The sequence below is a fragment of the Peromyscus leucopus genome, chromosome 6 (genome assembly GCF_004664715.2).
Source record: "Peromyscus leucopus breed LL Stock chromosome 6, UCI_PerLeu_2.1, whole genome shotgun sequence".
NCBI lineage: Eukaryota > Metazoa > Chordata > Mammalia > Rodentia > Cricetidae > Peromyscus > Peromyscus leucopus.
This window is the reverse complement of record NC_051068.1, coordinates 95,512,696-95,540,249: the sequence shown is the minus strand read 5'-3', so window position 1 is coordinate 95,540,249 and position 27,554 is coordinate 95,512,696. Positions and strand designations below refer to the sequence as shown.

Sequence of the window (27,554 nt, the reverse complement as noted above, 5' to 3'; positions counted from 1 at the left end):
TATCATTATCCCACACCCTTAAAATCCATTCCCACACATATTCCCCAGACTTCTGCTTGAATGAATTAGCAAAGTCATTAAGCTCTTCTGTGGTATAGTGTACCTCCTCATGGACTAGCTTTTCCCTTCATGCTAAGAGCCCGTTTAGCCTCAGGTCTGGTCATAGGTCTAGAAGAAACTATTGGTGGGCCCTGAGGGACATCAGAATTGTCTTGCCTGGCATCACCTTCAAGGAAGTCACTGTTGGTTCAGTAGACAAAGAAGGACTAATTCCCTCAGGTGAAGTAAGGAAGGGAGGTATTGTATAGCAGGAGGTCAGATAGGAATGCATCCTCTTCCAGGGTGGAGAGACTACTTCCTCTGCTGAAATGAAGCCTTTAGAATCTGAGAGTTCAAGTCCTCAGCCTTCGTAGGCTCCTCCTACACATCTCCACCCCAAGTCACAGGATCCAGTTCCTTGCCAATCAGTGTCCTTCCTTTAACCAATGACACCTTCTGAGGCTGAGACTTGAATTTTCACTGTAATTCAGCCAATCTTATAATGAGGGTTCAGTTTGACTTTGCACAACTTGAGCTCTGTGGCTGCTGGAAAGAAGACTCTCTTTTAGGGCACACTTAGAAACCTTTAGTGCCTCCGGAGCATTGTATCACAGAGTTCACTGTTTTCCTTTGTCACTGTGTACTGAGATGCTAGGCATCGGTTAATTTTATCAGGCAGCTCATTTTTCCTTCTGTTAATATATTCAGAGGTGCTAGAAGCAACCAGCCAACACTGTTACTTTCCCATAACTGTCAAAAGTTTTATGCATAGAGTCACTAAATTCCTTGTCCTTCCCAATAGGTCAATAGGGAAAGGAAATGTACTTATCTCAATGCATTCCTCAAATACTTCACACCATGGGTTTTTAATGCTCTCCATGATTCTAGGAGGCCCTAGTAACAAGTTGGAAAGCCTGTTCCAGATACTTAAAAATTCATCCTTATAATTCTTTTTCTGTAGAAACACTCCTGGTGCCACAATATGCATTAGGCAGGTTTCCTTGGCGGAACAGAACCAATGGGATGAATATACAGAAGAGGGGCTTACAGGTCACGGTACAAGCAGCCTAGCAACGGCTGTCTCCCAAGAATCCCGGAGGTGTTCAGTCCACAAGGCTGGGTGCCTCAGCTGATCTTTGGTCAGGGTTGGAATCCCAAAGAAGTAGGTTCTAATGGCAGTGAAGGATGCCTCAGCAGCAGGAAAGATGAACTTGCCAGGCAAAAGGCAAAAGCTTCCTTCTTCTCTGTCCTTTCAGCTGGTCTGCCACCAGAGGATGTGGCCCAGATTGAGGGTGTGCCTTCTGATATCAAATGATTCGGATTGAGGGTGTGTCTTCCAACTTCAGGTCAAGAAAAGCCTTTAAAGGCATGCCTAGCTGCTTAGGTTTTAGTCGACTACATATGCAGTTAAGTTGACATCCAAGATTAGCCATCGCATATAGATTTTTGGGTCTGGCTAGTCTCACTGTGTCATGTTTTTATTTGAAAATCCTTTACAATAAAGTTTTAATTATAAGAAGTCTTTTTTTTTTCATGATTTTGTTTTTAAAGTAGATCCCTCTATAGACATAGGGTCAATTATTGTTTCAAGGACTTGGGGGAAGAGTGCTTGCCTAACATATGCATGGCCCTGGTTTTCATTCCCACACCACACCAAAAATTAACTAAATTCATTAAGTTACTTCTTTTATTTTTTATTTTAAAGATTTGAAAAAAAATTTATTTACGTATGTCTTTCTCTCTCTCTCCCTCTATCTCTCTCTCCCTCTATCTCTCTCTCCCTCTCTCTCTCCCTCTCTCTCTCTCTCTCTCTCTCTCTCTCTCTCTCTCTCTGTCTGTCTGCTGTGGAATAATCTTTTTGTACACTGTGAAGATGTGTCTCTGGCTAAGGTGCCTTCTGATTGGTTTAATGAAGAGTTGAATGGCCAATTACTAGACAGGAGAGGATAGATGGGACTTCCAGGGAGAAAGAGGATCTCAGGAAGAATCTGAGGCACTCAGATTTAGCCAGTGAGACTCAGAGGGAGTCAGGCATACAGTATGGAGGAGAGATAAGAAGCCACATGATAGAACATAGATTAATATAAATGGGTTAATTTAAGTTATAAGTGCTACAAGCCTAAGCTAAGGCCAAGCTTTCATAGTAATAATAAGTCTCTGTGTCATTATTTGGGGGTTGGCAGTCCAAAGAAAGTCTGACAAGAAAGACCTGTTACATATGGGTGCCCACGGAGGTCACAATAGGGTGTTGGAGTCTCTGGAACTGGAGTTATAAACAGTTATGAGCTGACTGATGTAGGTGCTGGGAAGTGAAACCCAGCCTCTGAAAGAACAAGTGCTCTTAACTGGCAAGCTCTCTCTCCAGTCTAGAAATTATAGTTTTTAAGTTACCCAGAATGAATTAGTCTGTCTCAGAGTATTCATTTTTGTTTCTGTTTCTAATCTAAATCAAGTTAACTATTTTTACTTCCATAGTCAATTTATTTTAAGATTTCCTTTTTACATTTATTTATATATTTGTGTGTGTAATATGCACATGTGTGTGACAAGATGTGTGTCTAGAGGTCAGAATATAACATCACAGATAAACCTCATCACAGTGACAGTAGGTGATTTTAATACTCTCACCAATAGGTAAGTCATCCAGACAGAAACTAAATAGAGAAACTTTTGAGCTAAATGACATCATAAATCAAACTTGACATTTACAGAACGTTAGTTCCAAACACCAAAGTCTACACTTCCTTCACAGCAGCCCACGGAACTTCCTCCAAAACTGACCACATATTAGGACACTAAGCAAGTCTCAACAAATATAGGAAAAGTTAAATAGCAACCTTATCCTGTCTGATCACATGATAATAAAGCTAGATATTAATAACAGAAATGGCAAAAAGTACCCAAACTCATGGAAACTAAGAAACACTGCTGAATGACAATTGAGTCATGGAGAAGTCAAAGGAAATTGAAAACTTCCTATGTAAGAATGAAAATGAAAACACAACATACTGGAATCTATAGGAAACCATGAATACAGAACCAAGTAAAATTTACAGCACTAAGTGCCTACATAAAAAGAACTGGAGAAATTTCATACTAACAACTTAATTATACTCCTCAAAGCATCAGAAGAAAAAAAAAACAACACCCAAAAAGAGTAGATGGGAAGAAATAATCAAATCCAGAGGTGAAATGAATGAAATAAAAATTAAAAATAGAATATAAAGAATAAACTAAATGAAGAGTTGGTTCTTTGGAGAAAACAAATAACATTTTAAAAGTGGATAAACCTTTAGCCAAATTAACCCAAAGATAGAGAGGATTGATGAAATTAAAGAATAAGGGGTGGAAGAGATGGATGACCAGAGTTGGGTTCCCAGTGCCAGCACGATGGCTCATAACCATCTGTAACACCAGTACCAAGAGATCTGACACCCTCTTCTGACTTCATGGCACAAGGCAAGCACGTGGTGCATGCATACAGACAAAACACTCATACATATAAAATAAATCTAATTTTAAAATAGAAAAAAAATAAAGAAGAGGGAGGCATTGTAACAGATACTGAGGAAATCCAGAGAATAAGCCCAGAACTTAAAAATCTGTATTCTAACTGAAAAACCTAAAAGAAATGGATGAATCTCTAGACATATATGACCTAACAATGTTAAATTGAAATGAAGTAAATAATTTAAGTAGGTTCATAATATCCAATGAGATAGAAACAGTATTGAAAAAAAAATTCCCAACTAAAAGGAATTACAGAGCCATATGGACTCAGAAAAGAATTCTACCATATTTTCAAAGAAGAGCTAAAAGCAATAGCCCTCAAATTGTTCTATAAGATAGAAATGGAAGGGTTGCTTCCAATTGTTTTTTAATAAAGGCAGTATTACCTTGATACCAATACTAGACAAAGGCTCACCCACAGCAACAGATTATAAGCAAATATATATGATGAACATAGATGTAAATATTCTCAATAAAATACTTGCAAACTCAATTCAAAAACTCATCACAAAGATTATCCACCATGATCAAGCTAGCTTCATCCAAATGATGCAGAGATGGTTCAGTGTACATAAGTTAATAAATGTAATCCACATGTAAGTAGACTCAAGGACAGAAATCACATGAACATCTTAGACGCGGAAAAGGCCCTCAACAAAGTATAACATCCCTTCATAATAAATGTCCCGGGGAGACTAGGAATACGGGGGACATATAACAGCACAATAAAGCAAATTTACAACAAGCCCATGGCAAACATCAACCTAAATGGAGAGAAACTCAAAGCATTTCCACTAAAATTAGGAATAAGACAAGGATGTCCACTCTCTCCATTCCTATTAAATATAATGCTTGAGGTCTTAATTAGAGCAATAAGACAGAAGAAGGAGGGAAAGGGAATACAGATAGGAGGAAGAAGTTAAAGCATCCTTATTTGCAGATGATGTGGTTCCACACATAGAAGACCCTAAAGACTCCACGAGACACCTCCTACAGCTGATGAATACATTCAGCAAAACAGCAGGATACAAAACAACACACAAAATCCAACAGTGAACATACTGAGACAGGAGGAAAACAATCCCATTCTCAAACACTTAAAAAATGTTTTAGTAAATATAAGGAAGTGAAATCATTATATAGTAACTTAAGACACTGAAGAAAGGAAGGGAAGAAGGTACCAGGAGATAGCAACATCTCCCGTGCTCATGGACCGGCAAGATTAACATTGGGAAAACAGCCATCCTACCTAAAGGAGTCAACAGAGTCAGCCCAATCCCCATCAAAATTCCAACACAGTCCCTCACAGAAATTGTAAAAATAATCTTAAACTTACACGGAAACACACACACACACAAAAAAAACCCAGCGTAGTTAGAACAATCCTAAACAATACAAGAACTGCCAGAGACAGCTCAATTGCTGATTTTAAGTTAAACTGATTGGATGGGGGTGGAGGTCAGGGTCCATCCCAAGCTGGCGGCTGAACCGGAAGTGTCTTCTACTGCTGTCTTTCGAGGCAAGCAAGAATGAGATGTGCAAAGGGTAAATGCTGCTGCTTGTTATGAAAAACACCAGTGCCCTAGGATGCCATCATCTTCACCATAGCTGAAATGGCAGAAGTAGCAGCAATGTGCACTTATGAACTTTGGACATATGACTTTGAACATCTACGTATTGTGTATGAAGCATTGCTATTTAATCATTAAAACAGTGTTAGGAAGTATGTGCCACCAGCATCTTATACAAAAATAAATTCAGGTCTACAGCTGAAGTAACATGTATGGGCTAATGAAAGTAGCAATGTGGTCCTTGAACACCATGTTCTGTGTCTAGCACAGGCTCTCCAATTACTACACTATACACGTCTGTGAACACCATGGTCCATGTCCAGCACAGGCTCTTCAATGATTATATTAACCCTTCCCTAAATTTATCAGTCACCTCGAGGCCTTTTCTTTTAAATTTTATTGTTTTAAATATCTCAAAGGGTTTAATTCAGAAGAAAGTAGCAAGGCAACCTCCCTTTTAATCTTCCCCCTTTACTCAGAAATGGGCACACGATCATATTTAATATAGCGCAGGAAGCTGTAAAGGTCACCTGTCCAGACAGTGCTGTGGCTAGAACCCTGCATCTTGCACATGGTAGGCAGGGGCTCTACACCGACCCGTACCTTCAGTGCACGTGTGAGTTTGTTTCCTCCATATCTGTGTTTCACAAGAAAAGACACATTTTCTGGATCCGTGTTTAAAAACAGGTCAACAATCTTTGCTTGTGTACTAAGATTCTGAATGCAACCCCCACCCAAACAAAAATAGAGTATACATAACAATACATACCAAATCATTTTCGGTACCTTCACTCTACTCCCTCTGGAAAATGGTTGTGGCAGTTACTTCTCATTTAGAGAGAAGGATCTGTTTCTGGCCTCTTGATCAGATCCTTGCCAACAGCTATTAACAATCCCTACATCTAGTTGTTAATGTCTCCTCAGAACAGAGGGATAGCCTAACAGGCTAAATCACAAGAGAGTCTTGCTTCTTCCAATTTTCAAGACTACAAAAGGGAGATGCTTCAAAAATATTCCAGAGTGAGCAAGGAGTAATTAGTACTGGAATTAAACCAGCAGCTAGTTTTAAATTATCTTTTTCAATGTATCATACAAATATTAAACATAAGTGAATAAAAAAGAGAGAAACATTTTCATGTTCAATTATCCACTTTTAATACTACTTAAAATTAGGGGGAATTTCTGTAACTATTTACTTCCAAAGCTAGCTTAAAGGAAGAGACTTTTCTTATCTTGACATTTTAGTATTGCTTTGATCACCATTGAGCAACATACCCGTTGTTGAATAGGCCAGGGCTTCGTAATCGCAGAAAGATCACAGGCAGTCATCAGCATTGCTCTATTAAAGGAAAGAGAAACCCCCAAATCTTGTGAGTATTCATCCTCAATTGTTGTTACTAATAAAAATGTTGAATTAAAATGTACTTAACAACAGAAGACCGACATTTTGAACAAACAGAATATACTCATTTAGGAACCTGTCACTATTTGGTGATCCTGTGAGTTACTGGGGTTTGTCCTTCAGGTAACAGCTTGCCTGATCACTGGTTTGTCCACATTGATAACAAAATGGAATCATACCATTTAATCACAAGGATAACATAACACATCCTAATGAGGACACTCCTGGTTTAGTGGGCTGCCTTAATTCATTCACCACCTGCAGGGCTTTCTATGTAAGAACTGTTGTATGACTGACTGGTACATGCTGGAGAGTCTTTTCCTCCAGCAGAGGGATGGAAGAAGGAGATTATGCTGCTAGCCCTTCTCTGGTTAGAGTAGTGGAAAGCACCCAGTCCCCAGGCTATAACAATGTAGAACAACATGCCTTGGAATAGAAAAACACAGCTGTGAAAATTACCTTTTGGGGAACAGGGAGGATCTCATGTATTCTAATATACCTGAAATTTTCTATGTAGCCAAGAATGACCTCCAATTTCTGATCCAGCACCAAAGTTCTGGGATCACGGGCATGGGCTGTGACACCTGTTTTATGCACTGCTAGGGCTCAACCCCAGGCTTTGTGAACATTATAAAAGCATTCTACCACATAAGCTACATCCTAAACCCAATGTCTGACTTCAGCATTGTCTTTCCCTGAGTCATATTTCCCTAAGTCCGTCTAAGAGTCCTTTTGGTTTGAAGAAATAGGCAAAAGGACTATCCCTGCATGCTGTGGGACGGTCTGTATGCCAAATGTGTTGCTTTGATTGGTCAATAAATAAAACACTGATTGGCCAGTAGCCAGGCAGGAAGTATAGGCAGGACTAACAGACAGGAGAACTGGGAGAACAGGAAGGCAGAGGGAGACACTGCCAGCCGCTGCCATGACAAGATGCATGTGAAGATGCCAGTAAGCCACAAGCCACGTGGCAAGGTATAGATTTATAGAAATGGATTAATTTAAGATATAAGAACAGTTAACAAGAATCCTGAGCCATTAAACCAAACAGTTTAAATAATATAAGCGTCTGAGTGTTTATTTTATAAGTGGGCTGTCGGACTGCAGGGGCTTGGTGGGGCCTGGAGAGAAAACTCTCCAGCTACACCTGCAAAACAAACAAGCAAAGTGTTATTTGTCCCTCTGGAGATTCTCAACCCAACGCACAGGCTCCCTAACCACATGATGCCAATTTGCCGTATTCTCTGCTCTACTAACTCTCCCACAGGAATGAGTGCATTGGAGGTGCTTTTAATCACAGTTGGAACTCACTGTCACAAAGGAGTTCCACCACGCTTGCCAGCATAACTGTGCCTGCCAAAGGTGACTAACCATAAATGCTTGATTACAAACTTCTCTGTGAGAGGGAAAACTGGTTGAAACTTAGAACTTCAATGTAATCTCTCTTTTTTATTATAGAGTGCACAATAGTCACAAGAGAGGGCCTGCACATTTCCAAGGCACTACTCTGATAGATAAAAGGATATTAAGCATGACTATACAGAACAGTCAGCTAGGCGTCTGTATATCGTTTCCTTTTATTTTGTGTTTTTGTTTTCCAGGCTAAGCAATCCCAATCTATTTAAAGAAATGTTGACTTGCATCAACACTATCTGTAATTCTGCAGTACCTTGAGTTATTATTGGATTTTGGTCCGTTTGTTTTGTTTTATTGTTTGAGACAGAGCCTCAACGTTTATAACCCTGGGTGGCCTTGAACTTGTGATAACTATTTTCCTTCATTCTCCCAAGTGCAGGTGGCATCCTGGTTCTGTTTTACTGATACAAGTTATTGCCACAGCAAAGACAGTGGCAAGTCACAGCAGAGACATTATCTATGGCTAGAAGAAGGGAGGGATTAATGTACCAAAGATGAAAAGCACTCATCTTCAAGTGTCCCCTGGACACTGCTATGCTGTGACCCAAGAACAGTGGGCACTTCGCAGTCACCATTCTGTTCTCATAATCTAAAGGATGTCAAATCTAAAGGGTGTTTGGCTTTCCATTCCAAAGGATGAGAGAAATGAAACAAAACAGCAATCTTTGGGCCATGAGTGCTTTGACTCTCTACCATACCCATCACTCATCTACAACAAAGCAACAATCTATTGACTTCAACTTGCCAAGGACCACATTTGGTCTGCTGTACTACACTCGAGAGCAGTGGACAAGCTCAGAGGTCATTATGCATGACAGAAAATCCCAGTTAACAACTGCTCTGGGGATATTAATTGGGTAGCAAGGCTTGTACGGACAGTAAGGCCAACTTACAGAAATAACTCCTTTTGAAGAGGATCTTCAAAGCTGAATTGATTTTTTCTTATAAGTTCAAAAAATTCTCCTCGTCTCCTTGAAAAATAAGAAAAACATGGTGTTTATTGTGAGTCCTCAGGCTCTTCTCCCTTGGTCTAAAGACTCGTGGAATATGTACTTAAGAAAGATCTCTATTTTCCCCATCCCACAACCAACGACAAAGCTTCATCAGCATCAGTACCCTCCCTTTACTTTCCTGGTCTACTTTCAGTGGAAATTATTTAAAGGCACATTGCTGTTAACTCTAGATTACAAATAATGGCAATTTCAACTCAGGAATATTTTTTTTATTAAAGGATAGAATAGTGTGAATTAAAATGTGATGATGAGTGATTTAAATCTTCTAAATGCACAGGGGTAAAAGGGTCTAAGGTCTCTAACTCAGCCACATCTTGTTTCAGAATTTTGAAAAACGGCAATGAAGATGTTAAATGCTTTAGAAGCAAAGAGCAAGTTTTAGATAATATTTCTTGTCATTCATGGACATAAGAGTTACCTGTGTCTAGCAAATACCTCCTATGTGTCCAACGTTAGTAAGTACCTTGAGAAATGAGACCAAACAAAAGATAAACTTACATGATACAAATGGACTATTTATGATTAACTATTAAAAATGGAAATTCCAATATAAAGAAGAAACCCACATGGCATAAAATGTTGGAAACTTATGCAGACCAAGATATTTTTCTTTGTGATTTGATGATCAGTATTCGGAAATTACTTTTGAAGGAGTTTGCTGCATTTTCTACTGTTCTGGTTAACCTTAAACTGACCCAAACTTCAGTGAAGCAGACACACTCATATTTGCAGACACTGAGCAGTTGATATTCAGTGTAACTTGTGTGTGTTGGTTATAATTGTTTAACTCCTCATGGGAAAGACTAATACCATGGCTATGGATTTTTGTGTTAAGGGAGAAAGGCCCACATTGAGAGGAAGCCTGGGGCAGGTGATCCTACATTAGAGGTCTCTTTCAATCTATAGGCTGGAAGCTATGACTGTCCAAATGCCAACAAGCATTTTCTAGCTTTTTGAGAAGCATAGAAATCATGCCAAGTGCAATCGGAAACAGCACTACAACAGCACTGTCTTGTGCTAGAACAGCTTCACAGTTCTATATTAACACTCCTGCCAAAGGCAAAGGAAAAGAAGAAAGGATTATTTTCAGTGTTCTTCGCCTGCCTACCTAGGCTTGGGTGGCAATATAAAGGAATCATGAGTGGGCAGAGATTGGCGAGTGAGGGAAGGAGGAAGACAACTAGCCTTTGGAATGGTCTCACTGGATCCGTCATGGCGCCCCTAGGCAATTTCAGAGACACAGCAGTAGAAGGGCATCATGAATAGCCCTGTGCTACCGTCTGGAGCAGAGAGTGCACAACGCAGTGGCCTTCTTTGACTTTAAAAGTTACCAGCAGTCTTGGTAACTGTGTCTGGATGCTTGTTTTGAAAGGGATTTCCCAGTGTGGATATGAAAACGTTTTCAAGACCTGTTTTGGAGGGCATCTCTTCTTGAAACTTACTTAATGTACAGTGCTAGGTCTGTAGCTAAAATGGCTTGCTTGATTATTTTCAGGGTGGTCTTATATTCTTCAATGGAGAGGCCACTGAGAATCTGGTTGCCCTTTATGTAAAAAGAAAAACATGGTTAGTATTCTACCCACAGGGGCCTCTCTCGAGAACAAACTCTGAAGATATAGTCACATGGCTTAAACACGTGCCTAGTATTCTGAGCCTGCTTTTTAAAAGGTATATTCTATGAAGTAGTATTTTTCCTATTCATTCTCACCATGTACCAGTCTGTCACGTAAGATAAGAACAGCCACATGACATTATCCCTGCCTCTGTACATGTGGATTTCCAACTTATAACCTCCTTGAGACTGAGTTGAAATCTAAAAACTAAAGAAGTATGTCCTTTTCCTTTGGGCAGATCAATTACTATAACAGAAAAAAAGTGAAGATGAAAACTCAAAATCATATCAATAAATATGAACAGAGTTGTGAAATTTCTAGATAACTCATTATTAAAGAGACACTCCTCTAGGCTTCTGTAACAACCTTGCTAGCATTTCTGGTTCACGTTTATAGAGCGTAACCAATACTGAGAACTGTATGTGTCCCTTAAGAACTTGACACTACAGATGGTTAGCAGGTCAGAGCCAAAGGTGCTTACTACTTGGTGACCTAAGAAAGCATAAGCTCAAAGATCTGTAAAGGATGCTGGGAAGAGAGTGATCCATGTGCTGAGAGCAGCAAAACACTTTCCCAGGGAAGAACACACAACACGTTATTCAATACCAAATGATCAGCCCTGAAAACTTACATACAAGTAACATTATACAGACTAAACAGATTATGTTTACATATCTAGTAATACACACACACACACACACACACACACACACACAAAAAAAAAAAAATTAATTTAAAAAGTGGCCATGATTTTGAAAGAGAGCCAGAAGGGATAGATGGGAAGGATGGAAAGAAGGAAAAGAAAGAGGATATGATGTAATTATATTACACCCTCAAAAAAGAATAATAAAAAAAAACATTCTAATTTTTTCCATGAACTATTTATGCAGGAATTTTTGTAGGTCATATTTCCCATATTAGTAAAATATTTTTCTGAAAAAGCATGGGGGGCAAAGGGGCAATCCATGTATACATCACTGAAAGATTTTGTTATATAACATCTTATAATTTTTGTCTGTAATTTAAAGCAGAGGGGCTCTTTGATCTCGAACTAAACAAAGCACAGAGCTCAGTCACACTCAAAACGTGTGTGAAGCGAATCACATGGCTTTCTAAGTGTCAGAGCCAAGAAAGTACCCAGAGCTTTAGAAATGAGATCTGGAGGCGAAGAACGAAGTAAGGGAATTGCTGTTTGCTTGGCTGGGGGAGGAGACAGCGATTAGGGAGTAACGAGATTCATGAATTAAATTAACGGCGAAATCTGTGATTACAACCACAATTATTATTTTAAAATATTTCATCATTTTAGATTTGGGCCAAATGAAACTATTCAGAAAACATTTGATGCTTTTATTTATTTTTAAGATAAAACAATTGCCAGGAGAAACTGAAATATCTTTTGATACTGCAGTCTCAGTTTTTCTCCAAACAATACAATCTGTATTTTTATTTAATTGTGCTTACAAAGCTAAACTATATAGACAGCTCTTATAACTTAAGCCAGCTAAATGAACAGCCAGATTTTTGTACGCTATGCTAAGTAAGAACATACTATATAATAATTTACATATCTAACAAAAGAAGTATGATGGGAAATATTTAATACACTTTTTAAAAGGTTAGTAATTGCTTTGGGACTGAACTTGAAATAAGACACCAACAGGACGTTTTTTGGGTAGGGTGTGGTAGCACAGTCCTGCAATCCCTGCACTTGGGAGGTAGAGGCAGGAGGATTAGGGCCTTGAGGTTAACTTTCAGCTATTCAGTGAAAGAGAGGCCAGGTTGGGCTATAGCAACCCATGTGAAAAAAAAAATCAACTTGCTCTTCTACCCAAAAATAAATAAAAAGCTTTAGCTACGGAGCATTTTCCCAAGGAAAGTACAGATGTTTCTACTCTAACATACATATGTTTCTTCAGCTTCAATTTTGGAAAATTATACACTAAAAATAACATAATTTATGGGAAAAGTAGTGTTGGGGCAGATCACTCAAAACCTATACCACTCTGAAACCAGAGCGCAAAGCAAAGCAGAGAGGTTCTCTCTGGAGGTGAGTGGGCCCGGCAGGCCTGGAGGTCCCCTCCGAATGCACTAAAAGCACAGAGGAGCAGGAGAAGGAAATGCTGGGCTGTGGGACATGAGGCAGTGTTCATGGGATTTGAGAGGGAAGGCAGAGCCGTGCCAAAAGCCTCACACAGTCTGGAGTGGGGGGCACAAGGGCCTGCTTCTCACTCTTCAAATACTTTCTTACTAAATCCGGAACCTAACAGCTCCCATGATGCTTGCACTGCTCAGCCTAGACAACACACTAAAGTGATACCAATCACATATCAACTAATTCACGATACATGTTACAGCAAACATTCTATTAAGCCTCATAAAAACTTTCTGAAGAAGGAGCCAAAAAAGTTTGCATAACTTTTTTTTGGTCAATGTTGGGGAGGTCCAACACAGTGCCTTTCATGTGCAAAACACTCTACCTCTGAGCTGCAACCCAAGTTGCACACTCTCTAACTTTTTTTTTTTTTTTTTTTTTTTTTTTTAATTTTTCGAGACAGGGTTTCTCTGTATAGCTTTGCGCCTTTCCTGGAACTCACTTGGTAGCCCAGGCTGGCCTCGAACTCACAGAGATCCGCCTGCCTCTGCCTCCCGAGTGCTGGGATTAAAGGCGTGCGCCACCACCGCCCGGCCCAACTCTCTAACTTTTTATTTACAATACGGTATTATGGAAGAGGTGAGAATTCCCTTTGCCTCAAGCAGGAGAGAGACCCTGTGTATGTCTCCTGTGTTCAGTGGGGGAGGTGGGACTAGAATGGACTTGTGATGCAGTCTGCCCTAGAAATCTAAAGGCAGGACAAGATTGTGTGATGGTATTGTGTTCTCCAAAATATTGTGCACCCTAATAAACTTACCTGGGGTTAGAGACAGAACAGCCACAATATTAAACATAGAGGATAGGCAGTGGTAGCACATGCCTTTAATCCTAGCATTCCAGAGGCATAAATCCAGGTGTTCAAGGATACAGCCAAGCATGGTGACCCATGCCTTTAATCCCAGAAAATGAGCCTTTAATCCCAGGGAGTGGTGGTAGAAGGCAGAAAGGTATATAAGGAGTGAAGACCAGGTACTAGAAGCATTTGGCTGGTTAAGCATTTCGCTGGTTAAGCTTTCAGGCTTTTGAGCAGCAGTTCAGCTGAGAGTCAATAGGATGAGGACACAGAAGCTTCCAGTCTGAGGAAACAAGACCAGCTGAGAAGTTGGCTAGGTGAAATTAGCTGTGGCTTGTTCTGCTTCTCTGACGTTCCAGCATTCACCCCAATAACTGGCCACAGGTTTGATTTTATTAATAAGACTCTTTAAGATTCCTACTACAAGATTGGCTGGCCATTCTGTAGCTGATGTGGAGCATCCTCACAAGGGTGCTCTGCAGGGATGATAAAATTACAAATGCCTACCAGGTACAAAGAGTGGTACAATGTCAGGTGGTAAGAAAGGCCAGACCTCTTTTCTTGCCCATTCCGCTTTCCTGTTCTCCGGTTGAAGAGGTCGGAAACAGCACAGAGGCTTGTGAGTAAGGAAGGAGTTAGAAGAAATGCATAGCAATGAACAAGAGATGCTTGTGGGGGCAGGAGCAGAAGGAATTGGCCTCACAGTGTGAACTATGATCCTGGAGCGGCCATTTTGGTTTGTAGCATGAGAACAGTATATTCTATGGTTGGACGTAATAACAGTGACCAGAATGTGACCCCCTAGCATTCAGGGAAATACTAGACCCAACCCTAGGAAACATGAAAACATTGTGATAAAATTGCCTGAGATTATGAATCATGTATTGTGACTATTTAATGTAATAGCAAAAACATTTTTTTCTTACAAAGTTAACACCGACAGACAACAAATAATGTGAATAATTAATAATCCAATAAGAAAAATAAAAACTACCACCAGTTTCATTAGACAAACTCAAGCCAGTTAATGTTCTGATACACATTCTGTTAATGGTGTGTTCCTTAACATGGTGTTTACTTAGCAAACTGTATCACCAGTTTTCTTCCACTTACTAATATTCACTTATCCAAGTTGTCAAATGGCTTTCTCATTCCTGGAGAAAACAGTTTGTGAGCAGCTAGGAGCTCCAACCACACAGAGGCTGGGATACAGATGAGGCGAAAAGCTCCTGTTTAGCAGCTACAAGGTCCTAGGCTTGATCCCAGCACAGTTCAAAGGAAGGAAGGAGAAGAAACAGATACTGATCTCTATGTACCACTTCATTTCTTCAAAAAGTTGAGCAGGAGCCATAAAGCACCAGTTTTGTTTCTAGTTTGGAGTAACCAAAGATCAGTAATCAAATTCCCTTCACGGGCAACATGAGATAGTTCTTACTGTCCAGAAGTGAGGCTGTAAGAGATGTCAAATGTTTTGGCTATTCCTTCCTTACCCAAAAAGGAATAGAGAATGTCCAAGAATTTATGATGCTGGGAAGACGTCCAAAACCTAAAAATAAGACCGCATTTATACAGCTCTCTTTTAAGACTCACAACAATAAACGATGTACTTACTGGGCTATTTAGAATCATCAAACACTGATCGAAATGATGGTGTTCCATGATGGAGTGGCAATACAGCTGGGCCAGCGGATGTTCACTCCTGAGTGATTACGACGAAGAGAGAGAGAAACAAAAAGTCCCCAAACATGTCACTTCACCAGTTCATTACCGTCATTAACCGGAATTATCTCAACACTAACCACACTAATCATTTTCTCCCCTGCTGAGGAGAGAGTGTGTGTGTGTGGGGTGGGTAATCGCTCAGAAATAAATACTGACGCAAACTGTTCTCAAATAAGGATGCTTCTGGTTCAAAGATCAGTGTCACTGGTTTGAATATTGAAAACAAGAGATGTGAGGAATAAGGGCAGAAGACGGCTAGCCCTCGGCACAGCCACGCACCACTCCACAATATCTAAGTGTTACTGTGTTGGTTTTCATTTTCAACACGGCAATTGACATAAAAATCTGGAACGAATCCGTGTTGCTGTTTCCTCTGAACCCATGCTCAGGCTGAAGGTTAGTTTATCCGTGTGCGCCTACATATAAGGAAAGAAGCCACCGAGATGGGATTAGCCGGTGTGAGTGATGGACAGCAAGACAAAGGGGGACAGTGAGCACACAGCCTTGGGAAGGGGGGAGAGGGAGGGAGGGGGGAGAGCAGGAAGGAGGATGCTGAGTCACAGGGTTGTTAGAGTGCAGGGCAGCCAGCAAGCTTTCTCAGCGGAACTCGGGAGAAGCAGCGAAGACTTCCTGCGGGGTACATTGAGGGGGGAGGGTACTGTTTACTGTATGTGTGGGACAGTAGTCACAGAACAACTTCTAAAGCATGACAGGAAGAGTCCTCCACTTCGTTTCTCACGACCCTTCACCTGTGAAAAACCACACTCTTCCCGATTCCTCCTCAAAGCGACAAAAGCACCCTGTAACGCGTTGCTCTTAAAATGTACAGGGATGGGGTTTATGGACGGCAAAGCCCCCACAAGAGTGCTAGAAAATACGAACGTGCAACCTCGCCTGCTCCTGTTGTTTAAACTGTGGCCTATCTTGCCGACTTAATGCCGCTCTGGACATGGCCTTTCCCAACCCTTGGCTACTTTTCTTCTTCACTACACCTGTTCGATGACCTGTACTACGGACCTGGAGCCGAGCTCAGTGTAAGAAAATGAACAGACAATGAACCGAGTTGCCTGGAAGGACTTGTTGAAAAAGGTGGCCTACCCGGGGTCAGGCAGGGCACTCTGGGACACTTGGAGTGGCTGAAGCAGGAGTGCCTCAGTGAAAGCAGCGGCAGCCAGAAGGAGGTGGAGGAGAGTTATCTGAGAGCTGCTGTGGAGGTGGATCACATGGGAGCTGGCAAGGACTTGGCCTGTGATGAGAACAGGCTATGATAAGGAGCGTCTGCGACCTCTCCTCTGAATCTTTCCATGGACTCCTGCTCTTCTCTGTTCTTTCATATTAAAGTCAACTTCGTGGGCATAACAATCATGTCCCTCATTCGCTCCAGGAATACGGAAAGAAAAAGCTTTCAGGTGTCATTATTCTCAGTTACAAAAGAATTAAGGAGCACGCTGGCAATGGAAGCAGGGTGGTACGTTAGGGAAACTGAGGCTAGAGGAGCTTTAGTCAGAGGCCAGCCTAGGATACAAGATGGGAACATGTCCTGGAACCTATCCGCCAGCCAACCAACCAACCAACCAACTCACATAAATGAAAAGCCCCAAACTTAGAAGTTAGCGGACACATTGCTGGCATCTGATGGGATCTATCTAGCAGGTGTTAGCTACCATTAAATCTTTCACCTCATCAGACTATAAACCTCTGGACTGTGCTGACCTTTGTTCTCCCTGGTGTAAGAGTTTCCATTCATCAAGAGCCTGTGTAGCATGGCAGGCACTGTGCCATGTGGTTTATTATTGCTGGATTTCACTGTGTAAGTACTGTATCAGAATCCTCCCACCCACCTCTTACTTTAGCCAGGGATAGAGCGTTTCGTTCATACTTTAACAGACTCCACATGGGTGTCAATCAGAAAGCCCTCTGCTTTGTCTTGGTCTACCCTAGGTACCTCTCATCTGACCCTAGAGCTGGTGCCCGCGGCAGTGAGCTGGGGAGCTGCACGCTCACTGACCAGTAGATGAGTTAAGACCCGGGGACCACTGTTGACTCATTAGTGAGGGGACTTACAGGTAACTGCCTTCTGCCTAAAAGCTGAGTGGCTCGGGGTCTCCTTCTGTAAGCTTCCTCCAAATCTCCTCTGGCAGGATTGAGTACCAGTTGCTCATACATAGGAGTATATATCTGGATAATAGCCCTCCTTCCCTGGTCCGTTCCAGGCCTTTCTTTGTGTTCCTTGAGGCCACATTCACCAGTAAGCTATGCACACACCAACTTTTATCTCCGACCAGGGCTTCAGCAGAACCTAGGCAGAGTGCTGTAAAATGGGCATTTCTGCATTTGCTTTATAGATGACCAAATGTTCAGATAGGTATTGTCACTTGCCCAAGGATGACATAAATGACAGACCCGGCAGGTCAAGCGTTTCCCCTCACTGCCTCTCACTGTCATGGGCTGCAGGGCTCTATGCAATGTCTGTCCACTGACCCAGTTGGGAGCTGGTGTAAGAAATGCAATTACATGGATATAATACAAACCAAACGCACTTCACATTTTTAGGAGAAGCAGAAAGAACTGCTTCAGATTAGAGAGGATTTGGGGCTTGTGAGGCAGACAAATGCCAAAATGTGTTTGTCTTTACTTACATTCTAAAAATACAAATTCATGAATCAAGCAATGGGTGAAAAAAACGCCTCAGATTTCCTGTTTACAAAAAAAAAAAAAAAAAAAAAAAAGCATGGAAACCAATGTATTCATGTTGCCTCTATTTGAGGCACATCAGAAGGACCTATTTAAACCACTACCGCTGTGGAATTTTATTCCCACGCTGATGTCAGTTAATGGACTGGCATACTCTCTCTGCGTTTTCCTGTCTTGCACAGTTATTGGTCTGTCTTGGATAGTGGTATTAGGAAACATACTAGAAACAGACAGCCTTCAAAACTGATTCAAAATAAACGTCCTGTGAGAAAAGCAGTGCTGTCTCCCGGGCTTCTTTTTCACCTCCACAAACAGCATTCTCGATTCCGTCTGTCAGCCATAAGGACCCTGGGTTGGAATCTCCACTGCTTTGTGGCCCGTATCCCCACTTCTTCCCGCTCATTACAGCACGGTGGTTGTTCCAGTTTTTTAGACTAGAAGTCATGCTTTTTTTCCTTTCCTCATGCATACATATCTAGCTTCCCTACATCAAATTACCATCCTTCCTCCGGCCTCTTCCCCTCCATCCACTCAGTGTGATTGCTAGTTTACACCTGGCTTGTGGTGGCAGTTTTCCAATTGAGCTCTGTGGTTCTAATTTCAGTCTGTTTACCATGTGGTTCATGCTGTGACTTTCTGCCTAAATAATGTTTTTATTGCCTGTGGCAACAATTCCTTTTACCAATTCTATCAATCTTAGTATATACCACTGAGTGCTCCATCCCTCCCTTGAGGGGGTCTTGTGGCTCCTGCTAGTCTGTTTTCTTGCTGGTCTACTACTGCTGTGCCATGAAGTGCCCACTTCACAGCATCCTGGAATGTCTTTGTCCTTCATCTGACAGTCCACCCACTTTTCAGCATCCAGCGTAAGTCTCATTTTCTCTATGAACAGTGAATATGGACCACACTATGCTTGGCCAAACTCCTTCTCTGATGGACCCTTGAAGTCCACTTGATTAGATGACTCGGGACTCACTGATTTCCTTCACTGCCATTTCAAGGGTCGGGAACTGCAGGCCAGGACCACATTGCTTTCTTTCTGCCTAGCAAAGAACAAAAACTCTAGCAATTGCTCATTATGCATAAGCCTAACATACTAGCATACTTTTGCTGAATCATTCTATAATCATTGGACTTGAAACTAAGCAAATAAACACACATGTAAGTCCTATGATATTGACTACAGGCCTGACACAGAAACTTTCTCTATAATGCAAGTTTTATGACTAATTTTAAATGAATGTTTGTTCTTCAGCTACTGTGTTCTAAACACCACTCATTTTGTTTTATTGTTTTGAGGTAGAGACTTGTGTAGCTCAGGCTAACCTCACACTTGCTCTGTAGCTGAAGTTAATCTTGGGTTTCTGATCCTCCTGCCTCTGCTGCCTGAGTCTGGTTAACATGGTGCTGAGGGTCAAACCCAGGGCTTCATGAATACTTAGGCAAGCACTCGACCAACTGAACTACAGCCACAGTCTATACCAGCGCTTGCGTTGGCACTTCACCTGAGAGCATTCTTCCTTCCCTCCTATATGAGGAGAGAAGTGGAAGCAGTGTCCTTGAAAATATCACAGGATACCAGCAGGACTCCCTGGTGATGGCAGTCTTCTGAAGGGAGGGAGGGAGGAGGGAGGAAGGGCCAACAGTGGGCCAAGGGAGAGCCTCCTACTCAAGGAAAACCTTACATCAAAGTAGTTTTCTCAAATCACTTAAGAGAAAGGAGGAGGATTTCAGTTTCTGACTCCATAACCCATGGACACCTCCTTCCATTACTCATGGACACCTCCTTCCATTACCCATGGACACCTCCTTCCATTACTCACGGACACCTCCTTCCATTACCCATGGACACCTCCTTCCATTACCCATGGACACCTCCTTCCATTACCCATGGACACCTCCTTCCATAACCCATGGACACCTCCTTCCATTACCCATGGACACCTCCTTCCATTACTCATGGACACCTCCTTCCATTACTCATGGACACCTCCTTCCATTACTCATGGACACCTCCTTCCATTACCCATGGACACCTCCTTCCATAACCCATGGACACCTCCTTCCATTACCCATGGACACCTCCTTCCATTACCCATGGACACCTCCTTCCACAACCCGTGGACACCTCCTTCCATTACTCACGGACACCTCCTTCCATAACCCATGGACACCTCCTTCCATTACCCATGGACATCTCCTTCCATTACCCATGGACACCTCCTTCCATTACTCACGGACACCTCCTTCCATTACCCATGGACACCTCCTTCCATTACCCATGGACACCTCCTTCCATAACCCATGGACACCTCCTTCCATTACCCATGGACATCTCCTTCCATTACCCATGGACACCTGCTTCCATTACCCATGGACATCTCCTTCCATTACCCATGGACATCTCCTTCCATTACCCATGGACACGTCCTTCCATTACTCGTGAACATTTCCTTCTTGGTGACTAACTGCTCTTATTTCTCTACCTTCTTTATATTTATTTTTCTATTTTTTTCTATGTGTCAGTCTGGACACTTCATGGGTTCTGGGTACTGTATGCCTCTCTAGAAGTCAGAACTTTATATAGGGTTGATTACAGTACTTTACTACCTCAAGTGCCCACTTGTGAAGCAAATCCTACTTTAAATACCAGTTTTTACCAGCAAGGAACAAAAAAGACCTGTTTTCCTTTACTCAAAGCACAGGGATGAAGAAGAAATAACAGTCTCTGAACTGTTTTAGCTTTTTCTAGAGTTATTGCTTGGTTACGGTCTACTTTGTGTGTGAGAAAGTGAGCTTCTACAATCTATGTGTTGTGTAGTGTTGCCCCCTGTAGCTGGCTTTTTTACTCTTAGCTCTTTGGGGGCCTGCCACCCAGCTCCCAGATAAATACACGGAACCTTATTCTTACTTATGAATGCCCAACCTTAGCTTGGCTTATTTCTAACCAGTTTTTTTTTACTTAAACTATTCATCTATCTTTTGTGTCTGGGCTTTTTTCTTTCTCTGTTATATATGCCTTTCTTTATTTCTTACTCCATGGCTTGCTGGGTAGCTGGGTGGCTGGTCCCTGATGTCCTCCTCTCCTTCTCCTTTTTTTGCTCCTCAATCTCTCTTCCCAGATTTCTCCTATTTATTCTCTCTGCCTGCCAGCCCTGACTATCCTTTCTCCTGCCTAGCTATTGACCATTCCGTTCTTTATTAGACCAACCGGGTGTTTTAAACAGGCAAAGTAACACAGCTTCGCAGAGTTAAACAAATGCAACATAAAAGAATGCAACACATCTTTGCATCATTAAACAAACATTCTACAGCATAAATGAATGTAACACATCTTCAACTAATATTCTACAACAGACTCCCTGTCCCTCCAGGATTTTTCTTACCTAAAGAGAAGATGCCATCTCTCCAGAAGCTCTTCTGGATAATAATGGTTGGTGTTTTTTTAATAGTTTAACAGTAGTTATTTTTAAATAAAAGATAAAAGTTGCAATTTTTTCTTCACTTATATAGAGGAACATGAGAGCAATTTCTACAATAATTAACCGTATATATACTAATAATACAGTGTTCCTTTCTGAACTAGGCAGGGAGTATAGCCATGCTATACAGACTGACACACTGTGGAGCCTTTCCTGTTGCTCTCCTTTGTCAATAATGTTTATGTGACACTTGGGATCACAAATAAGGCACAGGGACAAAGGACATGTCACCAAGTTTCTTCTCCAAATCTTTAGGTTTTCAGGTGTGACAGGGCAAGGATGTTCTCTCTTACTTCATGAAGGGCAGCACAGGACATGGTTGTATGCTTACTAGAATTCTTACATGACATCTTCTGTTTGTCACATAAAGGGACCGCCACTAATGAGCTTTCTCACACACCCTGGAGATACCTGGAACTCCCTCATGAGACTGGCTCACTTACAAAAGCACTCAGTAGTAAGAGATCCTGTCATTAAAACAGACTTTTCAACTATCAGTTTTATCAGCTCAGCTGCCATCACAAAATGCCACCTAAGTGTTGGACCTTGCAGGTAGCTGAAAGTTCTTGTCCCAGTGGTTAGAATCGCACTGGTAAAGTCAGTCTGTGAGAGTATCACACTTGATACAACTCTAGTAACTGTGGCTAGGATTTAACACAATATACATCAAACCTTTTACTTGATGGTGATGTGTGTGGGCTCTGGAAACATACACCAACCTCGTGATATGAGGATGGCATTATCTCCATTTTAAAGGAAATTAAGGCCTAGAGAAATCAGCTTCCTTGTCCAAGGCTACACAGGAACTCAGGCAGAGCCACAGCCTGACCACAGAGCTCAAGTTCTCTAATACTGTGATAGAACATCCACTAAAACTAAAATGTCTGTTGAGCATCATAATTAAGCAGGGCCACACTAAGCATTTCTTCAAATAATGTCTTTCTACTCCAGGGTAAAAAAAAAAAACACTTCTGGACTCTTCTTCATGGCTTGTTGTTGTTGTTGTTGGTGGTGGTGGTGGTGGTGTGGTGGTTTTTAAGATTTATTTATTTATTATGTATACAGTGTTCTTCCTGCAAGTGTCCCTGCATGTCAGAAGAGGGCACCAGATCTCATTACAGATGGTTGTGAGCTACCATGTGGTTGCTGGGAATTGAACTCAGGACCTCTGGAAGAGCAGCCAGTGCTCTTAACCACTGAGTTAATTCTCCAGCCCCCACAGTTTTCTAAAGAAGCCCTTAAGTTGAGTGTACAAAAATTAAAGCAAAACTCACAGTAATTATGTAATAAGATTTTAAACATATACACTGTTTGATCTTCAGGCCTGAAATGTGATCAATATAGTATTATTACACTTGCATTCGCCTCCTATTTTCCTTAAACATAGCCAGACTATGTAATAAAACTTGACCAACTAATAATTTGTAGCATTTTTTTTTTGTAGCTCTAACTTAAAACACAGTCCAGCAATTTAGCAGAAACATACTGTTTTCTTGGAGAAACCATCTTACCGCTGTATGTATGAGTTGTTCACACCGCGATGATCCAAATCATGACTTAAAGCAGCAATCAGCAACGCAAGTGTCTCTAGATCCGTCAACTTGTTCTGTGTGCAAAGGCATTGAAGTCAAGAAAAAGGAAGACAAAACACGGGGCAGGGTGTTCTCCCGTGACTTTTCAGTATTTACTCCTGCACTCCTGTGCCGGCGGTCACAGAGACTCTAGAAACTCTGCTCTGGGGCTCATCATCTGCACTGTCATTCACCAAGAGCTATTACAAATGTCACTGGATAACAGAAAAGGTTGAAATGCTTCAAAAATGAATACTCCAGGACCAGTCAGCGGGCTCAGCGGGTAACAGGGCTTGCTCTGCAAGCCCGACAGCCTGAGATCAGTTTTGGTAACAGACAGTGCAGAAGAGAACCGACTCCCAAAAAGTGGCCTCTGACCTCCGGACATGTATCATGACCTATGTGCACACAAATACACACATACGCTACATAACTTTTTCAAGTGAAAAAAAGAACAATCTGCCCACCCACAGTTAATGTCATGAATCTTACTTTCATGCATGTGGAATAATTGTAACAAACTTTAATTATCTTTTTCTCTTGTTTTTTGTAACCATTGCTTTACTCTCTGTGATCAGCTGTTATATCCTTAAGGAACCTAGACAACGTGACAAATAAAGGGATTACTGGGGGAAAAATTGTTTTCAAAAGTTGTGTAATATATGCCCAAGCTACATATTGGTTATTTTTGAGTACTTGCCATTTATGTTATTTACAGTGCTATTCTCATCGTTAGTAAGGAAATGCAAGTTAAAATGCCATGCTACTCTATCCTGGAACTCCCAATACTACAAGCTTTGAAGCATGTGTAAAAAGCATCATCTCATTCTTCATCATGAAAGCCAGAGGTAGCTTTCGGTAGTGAGAATCTTAGGACTCTTGCACGACCCAAAGTAAGTTTATTATGGTCTTAGAAATGCTTCTATGGGAGTGGAGTAGCACTATGTTATTTTGTATGGCTTCTTGGACAACGGCTCTTCTTTTATTTATTTTCTATATGCAGTGATCAAATTCAGGGATTTACACAGGCTATTCCAGTTCAGTCACTAAGCTAAACCCAAGTCCACTCATTTCATTTAAAATTGGCCATTTAAAATGTGCAACCCCTGGAAGTAGGATATTTGACAGAGAATAATATTTTTTTATTTACTTTTTAAAACTGGGAAGTTCTGAATTTAAATTATGTAACAGATACCTAGAATCACTTACTCAGAATAACTAGTCAATTCCCTCTGAAGATAAAATCTAAAGACAGAGATATAATAGAATTTGGCTGGAATTGAATGCTTTACAGGAATGTTTTCTACATTGGTCTTCCTCTTCAACAGCCTGCGATCAAGGCACATGAAACCAAAACCTGTCTGAAACAGCACTTATAGAAGTGACCGCCTTCCACACAGAGTAGGACAGACAACGATCTATGACAGAACTTGGTGAATTTTGAGAAATTCTGCTATGGAGCAGTTGACTGTGAATCTGATAAATGTACTATTTTTCTCTCAATGTCTTCCTCTGACAGAAATATTCATTTGTCCAAAGACTGCTAAAATGTAACATGAAGGTGGGAGGTTTGACTACATCGTATTTACTACAAATGAAAGAAAGTTAACAGCCAACTGTTCTGTGGTACTTATCTTCAACCAACCATGAGTCACTATGTGGTAAATTATTCAATGACCATAGCTGCACATTAAAAATACTTTGAAAAGATATGCTGTAATCTCTACTAAGCAGGGCTCTGAATGGCTCTGTAGTACCTGAATCTTGCCTGATTTCAGGGCAGCAAACATGCACTGTGCCGTGTTAAAAGCATGCCTCCAATTGTGATAGGCAACGTTCTTCCGATAATTCTTCTTGACACTTAAAATCCATCTGCAAAGAACCTTTAGGAAATGAAGGATGAAGAGTGACAATAATTGCCAAGTTAGTCATCATTGTCTAAGTTCCAGTCACCTTGCAGCAATCACATTCAATCCTTACAACCTCAGGGCGTGCAGGGAGCATGACTATTCTGATCCTTTCACAAAGGAAGAAACCAACACTCTTCACATGGCTTCACATGGCTCTTCTTGTGGCTTCTGGTGGGGGGTGGGGGTGGGGGAGGATTCAGTTTTCTTTAAGGGTCCGGCCACTGGAAGTTTCACCAGGCTCCAGTGAGTATATGGGCAATATGAATTGGACTGGTTTTTTTTTTTTTTTTTTTTTTTTTTTTTGTGTGTGTGTGTGTGTGTGTTTCCTTTTTCTTTTCTTCTTTTCTTTGGAGAAGGTCATAAGGGAGAGGGAGGCAGACCTGGGAAGTCAGGCAAGTGAATGTGATCAGGGGCATTATGTGAAACTCTCAAATAATCGATAAAAATATATGTTAGGAAAAAAACGAATAGTTATTTCAGGGAGAGAGAGAGAGAGAGAGAGAGAGAGAGAGAGAGAGAGAGAGAGAGAGAGAGAGAGAGAGAAGGAAGAACCCTACACTCAAATAGGCAACCTGTCAGTGATGGTTGTTTATAAGGAGCAGGGCCAGAATTCAAATACAGCCGGCTCAATCCAGAACCTACCAAGTTAACCTAGTTAGATGAGATGAAAAATGGATAATATTTCAAAGAAAGGTATTTTGTCAAGGGTAGGGCACTAACTACCTTTATAAAAAATATTCCCCCGCGTCCTCCTTAGAATCCAGAGCCCTACGTGCAAGAGTGTTGGGGAATGAGCTCTCTCCATGCTCTCAGGTTGCACACTGGTGTGCAAGGATCTAAGGTGGCCTGGGGTCGAGGTGTCAGGCTCAGGTCTCAGGACAAACTAGAATCACAGGTCTTAATCCCTCTTCATCAGATCTTTACACTTTCCGTTCGGCCTAAGTGTTAGGCACCGTTAATGTCTGGCCACCAAGATACCAACATCTGGAGATAATGTATACAAAGGAAAGCTCCTGGGACCCATATGGAAAAAAAATTATTTTAAAAGATGGGAAGGGGAGGGGAAAGGCAAAATTGTTCAAGGAAGTCTCCCAAGTTGGGATTTATTTAACTTCTAAGTGGAGTATTAAATGAAAGCCTCAGGGACCCATGATCTAAGCATGGTGATTCTGTTTGTGTTACTAGTCTGCCTCTCTTAAAATCTGAATGATTTACTCTATTTTTATAAAAACAAGTATGTGCTTTCCCCAAGTGTGTCACTGGGGATACTGCGAACACAAAGAGCATTGCCTGAGGACTGGAAAAAGGATAAGGGGAAAGAATGCAGCGTTCAAAGTCTTCAGCTTTGTGATTGGCTTTGGGGGCTGAGCCCGAGTCTCTTGGCTGTTGGTGGAAACGGCTCCATCACAGAGGACTTGGCATAATCACTTTTCTTTTTACAACTTTTTCTTCTAGGTCTGTGGCTCGGTTCACCGGGAATTCCCCAACCAAGAACCTTGGGATCTCTGAGCATTGGGCCCTGTGAGTTACCCTTGTGTAAGCAGGTTTGTGTGCCCAAGGTGGATGTGCGCTCACTGAGCACTGAAATCTCAGATTTCCCTACTCTGGCCCCTTCTGAACACTCTGGTGGAAACATGGCAGACCAGCTACAGCAGGAGGATTTGAAACGAAAGCCACAAGTTTTACTTTGATATGTTTTGAGAGTACACACTAGCACTGTGTAGAAAATCTCTTGTGATTAATTAAAGCAGGGAGGAAAATAATGAAAATAACTGGAAAATTTGGTGTCTGAATATATCCTTCACTAGTTCAAAACCTAAAGTTATTATTAAACATGTATACATACCCTGCAATTGAACCGTGGCTAAAATAACTCCTGTTAGGAATCTGGTAAAAACCTATCAGCTTGGGGCTCTTTGAGGATGGACCCCTCCATCACAACATACAATGAACTCTATCTCCTGAGTCTCAGAGGGAGGGGGAAATATTAGAATTTGAAACAGGGTTCAAGTTAATTATCAGTAAAGAGGCTTGGTCAGTGGTTGATAACACCTTTGAGGAAGGCCAAAGACTGTCTGCGATTAAAAAAAAAAAAAAAAAAAAAAAAAGGATAGTCTTAGGACCTCGAGGGGACAGCCTACAGCCAGAAGGTGAAGAGAAGGAGGAAGTACCTAAGGATGTCATAACAAGAGAGATGTGCACTCCCAGCCCCCAGAAGCCATTGCTGCTGATGCAGGGATCATACACTCACTGCTAAGCCTGCCCACGTTCTGAGTTCCAACTCAGAAAATAACATTTTCTTTCCCTTCTTCCTATCTCCTTTTTCCAAACCAAACTGACCCAAACCCTAAACCTGCTTGCGCTGACACTCTGGGCATTTTTTTTCTCTGAAGACCTTCCATTCGCGAGCGGCTGCTCACAGACTTCCATGCTGAGCCTGTGTGGCTTAACCTACTCACAAAAGTCCCGCCTTCCCCCTTCCTCTGCTCCTGGCAGCTGCTGAGATCCGCATCTTACCTTTCCTGCTATTTCTCTTAACCTCTGATAAAAATGATCCTGAGATTCTGAGCTCGTTTGAAAAATCTTTTCCTACATGACTAAGAAGCTGCTAAAAGGACCTGTGTTTCCCAGGGACCGTGGCAAGAAGCACAGCATATACAGTT

The 27,554-nt window shown here is 41.5% G+C and overlaps 1 protein-coding gene across 4 annotated transcripts in view; it reads right to left on the bottom strand.

The window, feature by feature from the left end:
* The window catches only part of Pde5a (phosphodiesterase 5A), a 192,900-nt gene that overhangs the window by 12,431 nt on the left and 152,915 nt on the right, over positions 1–27,554 (bottom strand). For all 4 annotated transcript variants that reach the window (XM_037207047.1, XM_037207046.1, XM_028881454.2 and 1 more), the window contains exons 13-18: positions 24,739–24,864; positions 22,922–23,016; positions 15,124–15,211; positions 10,394–10,494; positions 8,832–8,909; positions 6,396–6,459 (exon numbers count right to left, since the gene is read on the bottom strand). In XM_037207047.1, coding sequence (XP_037062942.1) covers positions 6,396–6,459; positions 8,832–8,909; positions 10,394–10,494; positions 15,124–15,211; positions 22,922–23,016; positions 24,739–24,864 — 552 coding nt within the window. The remainder of the gene's footprint in view (positions 1–6,395; positions 6,460–8,831; positions 8,910–10,393; positions 10,495–15,123; positions 15,212–22,921; positions 23,017–24,738; positions 24,865–27,554) is intronic.